Raw genomic sequence first — 11,537 nt, 5'->3', positions numbered from 1 at the left:
TGAAAAAGGAGATTATTATGGGTTCTCTTTTATATCTATCAATATCTATTTTCTGCAGTGTTAGAAATGAACTCTATTTGCTCTAGATGGAAGCTTCTGGATTTCAGGTAATTGGTAAAAATCATAAACATATTTTATAAAAGTACAAATCTATTCAACAAAAAGTTCTATAATATTAAATTAACATTAAAATCAACAAGAAAACAAAACAAAAATGATGAAGAAGATGAAATAAGATGAAGAAATGAGAACGTATCAGTCTTGCGTCTTTCACTTAGTGTTTGCTATGATGGTAGACTACTTTGTATACTGGTACCTTGACGGGTACTGGCTTGGGGATCTTGATGGGTACGTGTTTTTCTACTGGAACTGGTACTGGCTTCTCAACGTGGTACGGAATTTCTTTTTCTACTTTGTAAGGTACTGGTTTCTCAACGGGAATAGTGATAGTCTTGATAACAGGCACTGCAACAGGCTGGGGTACTTTCACGTGAACAGGATAGGGTTGAGGAACGGGTACAGCAACTGGTTTTGGAATTGGCACAGGGATAGTGTGTGGAATTGGCACTGCTTCATGTTTGTAAACAGGAATAGGTACGTGCTTTGTTATTTCTACAGTATGGGAAATATCGTGTCCACCTCCATCTCCACCATAACCTTCATGACCTCCGTAACTGCCTGCGAAGCCGGCATTTACGGTTGCGATAGCCACTAAGAATGATACACACAACTGAAAAAAAATAATGAAATGAGCGGCTGTATTTTGTATGATTTTATCTGAGTGATTGAATTTGGTTTGGAAATTATTTCACAAAGTGCGAACTAGGTATTGCTGAACGAGAAACATGGAATGAGATTAATATATCAGTTCATATTGCGCCCTTTTGAAAAGCTGAAACACTAAATGTAGTAGGGGATATTCCATTGTTGAATGATATATATGTGTATCAGCCATTAAAAACGGACTCTATAACTTTTTTATAGAACAGCATTAGATATTATAAATTAACAATAATTTCACATTTAAATAAAGAAAGCAGATTGGTGAAAGTGAAGTAAACCATGAGATTAATTGAATCGAGTTAGCAACAAAAAATTTTGTGTACGGAGGCAAATTCAGGAAGCGAAGAATATGAAAACAAAATGAAAGTCAACCAATTACCAGACGACTCGAACAAATACATTATTAATATCAAATTTCTAATTATTTGTGAATATGAACGGAAGTGTAGGAAAGGACGAGATGTAACAGTTAATTTTTGAGAGTATCGACTTGGAGAAAGATATTTATTATGAGAATTCTCTGATGAAAAATATTCATCATGAAAGTCAGAAATACTTTCATTTGAAAGCAAAAACGTAAATGTGGAAAAAATACAATTGAATAATCTCTGAACAAATGTGGAAAATATTTCTCGACCAACAAGATATTTCGTTTGTCATTTTATATGAAAAAAAAAATTGTTCATTGCAGGAAATATGCGAACATATACACTATACTTATTTCAATTCAACAATTGAATCAAGATGGAAGTTTTTAATTAAAAAGTTTCTCATTCAAGTTTATAAATATTTGTGTCCCATCTCTAATATTAAAATGCATCGCTTATTTAACTTCACACTGATTGCAGTAGATGCCTTTGATGTTTCTTTGTTCTTGCTTTGAAATTGTAAATGAAATGTTCAGTAAAATTGTCACTACTCTGATAAGTTTTAATTGATTCGGTTTTAATTGAGAGACCGCATGAGATTTGTTTCTGTCGGTTTATAACTTATTTTGACGAAGGTAAGAGAATAATTGGAAAGTCCTTTGTCCTTGTCGCTTTAATAACATTAGTTAAAAGAGTTGTAGATGCTTTTTTTCTCGGAAAATAAGAAGCGCCGTTTTGAAACTGTATTGAATATGGAATTTATTTTATTGGTCCTTTAGAAAGCGTTAAAAATTTCATGTTAGATAATTATTTTTTACGATTTTTTCAGGAGCTTCATGTTAAGGGTATATAGTTCTAAATATTCAAAGAAGGAATGAGATTTTATTTTTCACTACATATGTTGATCAATATTGAAAAATTTTCCAGAACAATAGATATGCAATCTTGAAAATAGGAAAATTTAGCACTTAATCAATCAAGTAACAATTTTTTGTGTAATTATAAATATAATAATGAGTGATGAAATGAATTTACATAGTATGAGCAAAAACATACAACATATTCATTGTAAATTTTGTATTTATTTTTAAATATTGTTCCAAATGAATTATTATTTTTGTGCAGCTGAAAGAAGCATTATTATTGAATTCCAAGTATTGTAAAATTGTTTTGAATTATAATAAAATGGAATAATCGCTATTTACAGCGAAATTCAGCACACCAAACAAAGCATATTACTACTTATTGATGAAAATTGAGTTATTTTGAATGCAAATGCAAAATTATGTCATTTGAAATATTTTTCACGATCACAATAGAAATGTTGAGTTTGTAACTCCATCCAATTTATTATATTTTCCTGTTTTGAAATACATCTGTGTTTTGACAATTATACTTGTTATAATTACATTTGGAAACTTAATGAAAAATAGTAATTTCGGAAGTATCTAAGAATCGATGCATCAAAAATTGTATCATTCTAATAATTCAGAGATGATAAAACAATTTCCAATAGCAAATACAAATTTTTAACATGATTATAAACGTTCACAAATTTTCTATGCATTAAAAAAATTATAGTTGTGATGCATTGTTTCAAATTTCATTATTTTTTGAATCTATAGAAAATAATTTAAAATGATTTTACGGAATTTTCAAAGTTTAAACTTTTTTTGAGATATTTTACTTATCAATCAAATTTTTTTAAAAACTTATGATAAAAATTATGTAGTAGCTTGGAATTTCACAGAAATTACCTAACCAAAAAGACACTCACTTCACTTCATGCAAAATATTCAAAAAATAAAAAAAACTTACAAAATTATTCATTGTACAATGTTTAGGTAGATGTACAAGGCTGTGATTAAGTGAATCAACTGATGATTTGATTTGGGAAAGTCCGCTATATATATACTGATACGATTCTTTCACTACTTTCACTACATCCCTAGGAGATTGTCCATGACTGTCCTATGATATTGAAATGATATAACAATCAAAAATGGACTATCAACGTTTTTTTATTAGAAATCTCATTCGATGAGAATTTATTAAATGCTATTGATGCTAATAAATAGACTCCAAATGACTGTTGAAAGTTGAAAAACTATGAATTAATACATGGAAATAAGCATACAGAAAATTCACTTTATAGAAAAGTGTGATTCTACATACAGAAAAATATCTTGATGACTACATAAGCTAATAAAATTCGTATCGCATAGAAATTTTTTTATATGAAAAACTGAACTAAACTGCTAACGTACTCACTTTAATAGTTTTCTAATTACGACCTTTGAAACGTGGAGAATTATTCGTGTATGTATATTTTTAAGAGTTGGCTTGATTTCTTTCTAAATGATTATGTTGGGATTTCGTTAATTACCATCGTTTGGTAGTTTAGTAAATGTAAATATAAAAGAAAAATGTCGGAAGTTTTCCATCACGTGACTTATTCATCAGCTCTAATATTCATCGGAATCAATTCAAAAGTTATGTGAACTCAATAGATATAATTTATGACTAATATTCCAAACATCAGCGTTTTACGGCTTTTGTAATTAAGAAAGAAAATTAACTTTTTCAATTGTCTGTACTTTATTCACACGGTTAACATGCACATATTTAGCAAAACTCTTTAAATGAAAATATCGAAATACTGGGTAATGAATGAGTTAAAAAATTGAGAATTAATATTAACCATCAATGGAGAGCTGATTATTTGCAGCATAACTGGAATTTTATATAAGTAGGTACATATTTATGCAGTTCACAGAAGTAACAAAATATTTAGTCTTTATACAGGGTGTCCTCTTAACTGTTTATAGTAGAATATTCAACTCAAACTGTGGAATTGCAGCAGAAAATCTTGCTTTAGAGGTCATCCGATTCGGAATCTGAATTATTCTTACTAGTGTTTATTATTACTGCTTCAATATCTATTTTTCGTGTTCGAGTAAACCAGTCGTCAATTATTTTTTCACAATTATCCTAAACATTTGCAATACACTTTTCCAATGCCTCTTTCCACATATATACTCAAAACCGTTTCTAGTATGTAGTAGGTTAGATATCTAAACGTTCTATTACACAATAGTCTAAAAGTCCATGAATAGTCATTAAGTGGTAAATATTTGACTAAACCTGAGTTTTTGTATATTGATGCCCTATACCTACCATCTCATAGGTAGTGGCTGACTATTTTGGAAATGCTATTTTCAAAAGTAATCGAATAAATCTTCCATTGATATATTTTATTTTTTATAGTCTTGAAACCTTATATTAGTAAAGGTAGACGTTCGCTGTTTTATATCAATATGGTTCAATCTTTCACTGTATTTACAAAAATTAATATATCTTTGTCTTCCACAAACTAATATTATCGGAAAATGAGAAAAACAAATCATTATCATACATTTTAATTTGTTGCAGGCAATTTTGGGAACTATGAAAAGAAGTTCTAAAAGTATTTTATTTTTGAATCTGCATCTGACCCCAAAAGAGTTGAACAAACTATCACAAAGACTTCGATACACATTTTTCAAGCGTACTTGTGAAAAAGTCAGCAAAAAGTGGAGATAAACATTAAAAGATCAAGTTACAGCGAGATTTATTAGACGTTTGTAGTGAATTTCTATTAACCATTAAATAGACTTTTAAAAAATTGTATCGTTTCCTATAACTTCTTGCTCTGTATCTTCTAGATGGTTTTGTCTATAAAGTTGACAAATCCGTAATTATAAACTATATTGAACCAAATATTAATCGTAAATAACCATGTTATACAGATGAACAAAACCTTTGGAAATATTTCAAAGAAATTTCTTCAAAGAATAACAAATTTTTCGGCCCTACGAATTAGTGTCATCTTTGACCAATAAAGATACCTACGGTATAAAGCATCATGCGATCGTCAGATTGTGTAATGAAATCAATAAGTACAAAATTTATGGTAGCTCTTATGGAATTTTTTACGAAGCATTGGTTGATCGAGGAAATTATTTCTGGGTACCTGACAGATTCATTCAAATTCCGAGAATTTGAGGAGGAGTAGCAAAATGGCACCTTTAAAGAATGTTTCTTCTAATATTTGTTTGCTTAATGAAACTGGAGATAATGGAAGATGTATTGACACCATAAGAATTTATAGAGAACTTGGTGGAAGAATACTGAATATCAACAAGCAATTGCAGCTCTTGATAGAGGAAATTTAACATAGGAGCAGCTACAAGAGATATTTAACATCAACATAATACTTGCTAAAAAAGTCTTATGATCTAGATGAATGTTTCATTATTACAACTCATTTAACACTTTAAAATTTTTCTTTGAGGTAATCATTGAAAAAAGGCATTGAGGCATTTTTTTATCAGCATTATACCATATCATTATCATATTATACAGATAGCCGTTCATGGGCTCTTGGACTACAACTATTTCTATGTATTACATGGCAGGCTTGTGTTTCTTTTAAATTTGAATAGTAGGACTTTCATGTTTATCATTGGTTTTTATATGACTTTAGAAGCAAGAAATTTTGTTTTGTTGCAATAAATTTTTTTGGTGGCTATTCCACACTTTGCTTGATAGGAAACATAGAATAACCATTCGTTGTAAATAACGTTTCGAAAAATTCAATTACTCCTATAATAACATAACATTGGTAAATAAATTAATCAACTCAAATATACTGAATATGATGTAGTACGATGAAAAAATGATTAAATAAAAGATCGTTAACACATATATCTCGAAAGAAGCAGAGAACGTTTCAACAAGAACATATAACTGTAAATAATATTAATCTATCCAAAGTCGATCATTGTACGAAGCATTTAAATTGCAATTTAACACAAGAAATTACTTTCTATATATATGAGTATTATAAAAAGTTGCTGAAATTATTCAGGTTATTTTTTCTAACGGTGTTAAATTTGTACCGTAATATCTGGTAATATGACCAACCTCCAATTAATATTATACATCTCTTATTTCTATCATCTTAGAAGATGGTGAAAAATATTAGAGACCGGAACTAATTGGAAAATATTTTTTTTTTTTGTTTTAAAAGTCTTATCAAAGCTAAAATAACTTGGACATTACTGTAAGTGGAAATTAGAAAAAAAAGAAGTGCTAAGAACAGCGTAGATACACCAAAAATTAAATTAAACCAGTTTAGTAGCTAGTAGCCGTCGAATTTAGTATCTGGTACCATAGCAGGCACTTTTCCGCGACATTTTTTTGAACAAATCAAAAAGCGGTTTGCAGAATATCCTGAAAACCATTAGATATACCCACACGACTAAACGACATCGCCTAACATAAAAAGACACATTTATGATATAATTACTTTTTAAGAAAACTAATTTTTGATTAGGTGCCCAAGCTGGCCAAGATTTGAAAATTCTATTTAAATGACTATCTTCATGACAATCCGCAAAAATATAAATTAGTCTTATATTTCGGGAATAAGGCACAAAACTGAGTGAAATATTCATTTATAATAGTAGAAAGTTCTCAATAATAAAAAAGCTAAACACCATCAGGATCGATATTTTTATCAGCATCAAACACTTCATGTTGATCACTATCCATATTTTCAAATCGCTCGCACGTGAAGTAGGGATCTTAGCTGTCGTACTTAAAGAAACCGCATATCCATTGTCGATATATTTGTGCATATTATCCAATCTATCGGAATCTTCGACTGGCAACAAGATTTTTTCTTTGGGATCTTGCTCTTGTTAAGAGCAAATAGAGTTAAGTAGAAAGTAGATGCAATCTCTGACACCGACACAGGTTTGTCGATGTCACCAATCGTCTTTAGCTTTGACCGAAAAATGATTCATATATATGTCCTGGATTGGATTACCTTGAGAGAAACATGACCTGCTGAGTTGACTATGACGTCAACTGTTGTTGAACCTATTACCCGAGTTAATTTTATATGTGGAAACGGGACAAAATACCACATTTCAAAAAAATTGACACATCCTCGTCCGACAGAACCCACTGAGTTCAAATTTCATCTGAGAAGCTTCTGCCATAGAGTTTTCTGGGGGACCTTTTCCTACTTGCCGTTGGGATTTGGTCTATCTTGTTGATGGATGTCACGTTTCAAGAGTAAAGTTAGTTCCGTATTAATTTTATCCATCTCACCGGGAATAATCTATTCAATTTCAAGGCTACATCTTGAGTTCTAAGTTCTGTTTTTCTTTCGCTCATAGTAGTTTGCAGGCCTCAACGGAAACCCTCCCTTTCTATTCAGAATTAGAATAGGATGTAATGTTATTGATCTACTAATTCACATCTTTCTCGCAGACAGATACATGAAATAATTGTTTTCTAAAGTATAACATTTTTGAATTCAATTTCCATATTATGAAACACAATTATCAAAGTGTTATTATAAATAGATGAAATACTTACGTTGGAAACTTTCAATCTACATGAACCAGATTTTATAGCAGCTATCAATTCACAAAAATAAAATTTTATAGCAGACATATTGTTGGCACTTTCTATTGGTGCCATCCTGCATCTACCAAACTCATAACAGTGCTTATTATCCAACGTATAGCTTTATACCTTTGTCGACCGTTGACGGAAAGATAACGTGTTATTTTATGGGCCCCTCTATGCTACGTTACACTACAATCGAAAACTTTTATAATCCTGGAGAAATATCAGAATGAAATCAGTATAGTGGAATCTAGAGAATCAGTGAAGTGCTGACGAGATAGCTGTACGTTTATAGCGTTTTCTATATATTCATTATTTTCTTTTCTGCATTTACTTATGAAGTGTTTTTATTCATTTTGAGTTCAAACCAAGAGCTCTCAAAAAAGTATGTGTCACGAATTACTAGAAATAAAGCGATTATTACCAAGTATATAATTGATATACTCAGTGATGAATTTGAAACCATATTACTGGCGCTGTGTGATTAGACATAGTAATTAACCATTATTTCTCACGTGGAAAAACTGAGGAAAAGTACCTTTAGTATTATCATAATGATACTCGGACCCATGAAATGATTGGTATGTGGTTCTCTACTATCAATAGTGAACATATGAACACGGATAATGAACTCTCTGGGAAATACTCTGGAAATGTTTGACAAAATTCATGCCCTCAATAATAAAGTGAATATATTTCAATTAACTTATCATACAAATTCTATAAAACACTATTTTTTCGCACGCTTTTTTTAGAGCACGATGAGAACAGCGAGGAGTGCTATAAAGTAACGAAAAAAGTAAAGATAAAAAATCATCCACCTTGTGGTCCATATATCGAAGTTGAACGCCTTCCTGCGTGTGGGTAAAAATGTTGATTTATCGAAATATTCAAGACTGAAAACATTTTACGGGTATGAACGTAAAACTTCCAACATTTTGAGTTTTGGCTTTGGCATATGATGCCATGATTAGTTATTATTATCGGTTATGCTGATACTTGTCGATGAGAAGAGCTCGCTATGATATCTATAGATGATCTTCACATAAAACAATAAACAAAATGTCAAAAATCTTTGCAATTAGAGAGGAGTTATGGATTGGAATTTAAAAAAAATATATTAATTTGAGACCCATCACTACATAAACGTATAAATGCTAAATATTAACTTATCGTTTTGACCATTGCATTTATAGTTTAATTTGCATAATTACCATTGGAAAATGCTACGTTTAATTGCCTATTATCTGAAATTGCTAGATTCTGAGCTCTATACTGGTCACTGTTTTCGGAGGTCCAGTGTTACTCATTTGGCAAATGCAGGTAATGACTTGGTTACAATAAAACGACATGGAGGTTAGAGATCGTTATCTGTTGCGGGGGCTTACATTGGCAATTCAATCAAGAAAAAAAAAATAAAGTAGCTGGAATGTTTTTTTCTTGTTCGCATGATACAAACAAAACATCATCCTACAGAATTGAAGCTACTGGTGATAAAAAAAAATCTACCAAATATAGGTAACGGCAAATATTACCATCAAAGTATTCACTAAAGTATTGCACAGCAGAATGAACGCGAATATGACCCGCTCTAAACGTTGATAAATGTTGGAAATAAACCACAAATTTAAAGCTACACAGAATGAACGCGAACATAAAGCTGGTTTGCTAGTAAACATAACCTTAAAAGTGCATATATATATATATATAAAGAAATTTGAACAGTGATTAACGAATTTAAATTAATTATGTTGTATAATATACGTACTTTGCAATGTAAAATGCTTGGAGAAATATATACAAAGCGTCATTTGACACGGCGTTGGGGAGTGAGACACCTAAATTAGGATAGAAATATCTACAGTTACGTTACTACTAGAAATGAACGAAATAGATCCAGACGAATTTTTTAAACGTAGAAGAATGAATCGTGGTTTATATGAACAACTTTTGAACTTATTGAGCAGAGACTCAACAAAATATTCAGTAAGAAAACCTGATTGTCGATTGGATCGCTAGTTTTGTCATGGAATTTTAAAATGAGAAAATGATTCCCTACAAGCGCAATCCTTGCATGCTTTGACATTTATGAACGTCTAGAGCCCGTCATGCTCGCGTCCATTCTTTTTACTGCTTAACAGTACGATTCACAATGAATATGTTGGACGCAGGTTAGTATTTCATTGAGTTACTCATTTCATTGGACACCCATCTCCCTTTCTTCGAATAGTACAACATTTATTTGAAATATTCGTTTCAAATTTACAATATTTGATCATAAACGTTCGAAAAATAAGCAATAACAGGTGAAAATTTGAGGTTCTGTTCAAAGCTTTTGATTACGTTGGTTGCCGACTGCCTCTACTATCTATGAAGTACCTATTTTGTTCAAAATCAGTGTACTTTTGATGAATTTGGTGATTATTCCACTTCGTTAAAGAGTTTGAAAACAACTTTTTTTAAACTCTTTTCAGTCGTCATTGCCAACATACAAACTTCATATTTTGCGTATACTGATCAAAGTTTCAAATAGATGTTCGAATATTCTCTAACGTGATCTATTTTCTATCTAACAGTGGACTTTATCCGAGAAACGTTCTCTTAAGAAAGCGAAAACTATTCAGTATTCAGTAAAAAGAGAAACGATAACAGGGCAATATTATGTTTATTCATTTCAACTTCAGAAATATATTGAAGAAAACAGTTTTGTTCCATCACATCAATGGTCTGTTCATTTGTCCGCTGTTCTTGGTACAAAAATTAGACAAATTGTCCTATCCGCTCCATTCAACTGATCTGTTTCAAGCGTAAATTACTTGGCGTGAAGTTATAAGAGGCAAACATTTTTTACATGAAATTGATCTCTTCATTGAAATGTGTCGACATAGTATCCATAATAATATTTATTCCTCAATATAGTCTCGTTTTGAAACTATACAATATTTATAGCAATATCGTTATCTTCTGAACCCTAGATACCTTTTGAATGATAACGTCCTCGTCTGATGAGAATCTTTTTGCTGCTAGTGAAAATTTGAGGTTAAGAAATACGAAAAAGTCGCTGCAGCCATATCTGGTAAATTCGAATGCGCTTTTAGTCAAAAATAGGCAAACGCAGCACCCAATTCGTAGATAACTTTCGAATTCTTCAGTAAAGATACGGCAGTCTCTTTAACTAGTCCCTTGGCCGTTCACATCCATTTTGTGAATTTTTTCCAATAAACTCTTCAAAACTACGCACTAACACGTTTGTCAAACAAAAATCGAAGTAAAATTTTCGTGAGAATCAACGCATGCGCAAATATATGTCTCTGTTTATAAGATAAGTGCTGACATCTTGATTTCAGGAGCTTTTCAGGCAACTGTCGTATGATTAAACAATCACAATTGCAATATATTGGTTACGATTGATGATTTGGAATTACTTGATTTATTTCATTCAAAGGTTCTATTAGCATTAATTATTTTTTAGTATAAATCATGAATTGTCATTTGATAAATTATGATTAGTGATATTATTCATATTTTTAGAAAGTACATTTCATAAAAAAATTATCATTATTTCTAAAACGCGACATAATTTTTCAAATAAAGCCAGAAGGCAAAGACTTTCGAATAACTCTCCCAATTTATTTGTATCCGTAAGATCAATATTAATAATCAAAGAAGTGTTTGTTTTATTCCAATAAAGATAGTATAGCAAAATCACGATAACGTGTAATTTACAATCTTCTCTAATTAAAACGATGCAGTCCCGGAGAAAATTGTAATCAACATGAATTATGTTTGGGTCTGATTCGCCGATGATAATATCGATCTTTTTCAATTATTATTGTAAGATACAGATATACTTTGAAAATACAATAAGAAAGTAAGAGATAAACTGAATGACGGAGAGGAAACCCAAAAGTACGAGTATTCAGA

General features: G+C 30.9%; 1 protein-coding gene across 1 annotated transcript; it reads right to left on the bottom strand.

The window, feature by feature from the left end:
* Window positions 1-266: 266 nt before the first annotated feature.
* On the bottom strand, window positions 267-7,376 carry LOC130892318 (uncharacterized). Its single transcript, XM_057797691.1, has 3 exons — window positions 7,311-7,376; window positions 2,970-3,122; window positions 267-730 (listed from the first exon to the last, which is right to left on the bottom strand). Exons 1-3 carry the CDS (start codon window positions 7,374-7,376, stop codon window positions 275-277), a joined length of 675 nt encoding a protein of 224 aa, XP_057653674.1. The 3' UTR covers window positions 267-274.
* Between the last annotated feature and the right edge of the window lie 4,161 nt (window positions 7,377-11,537).

Source organism: Diorhabda carinulata, chromosome 4 (assembly GCF_026250575.1).
Source record: "Diorhabda carinulata isolate Delta chromosome 4, icDioCari1.1, whole genome shotgun sequence".
NCBI classification, from domain to species: Eukaryota; Metazoa; Arthropoda; class Insecta; order Coleoptera; family Chrysomelidae; genus Diorhabda; species Diorhabda carinulata.
The sequence above is the reverse complement of the archived record's forward strand: the minus strand, read 5'-3'. Positions and strand labels throughout refer to the sequence as shown.

Bases quoted from the DNA above. Each gene is read 5' to 3' on its own strand.
- LOC130892318 (XM_057797691.1), bottom strand. From the start codon at position 7,376: ATGAGCGAAAGAAAAACAGAACTTAGAACTCAAGATGTAGCCTTGAAA. The intron at 3,123-7,310 runs GTGAGATGGATA...TCAATATCATAG, and splicing joins AATTGAATAGATTATTCCCG to GACAGTCATGGACAATCTCC. The intron at 731-2,969 runs GTAAGTTTTTTT...ATTTTTTTTCAG, and splicing joins ATTGTACAATGAATAATTTT to TTGTGTGTATCATTCTTAGT.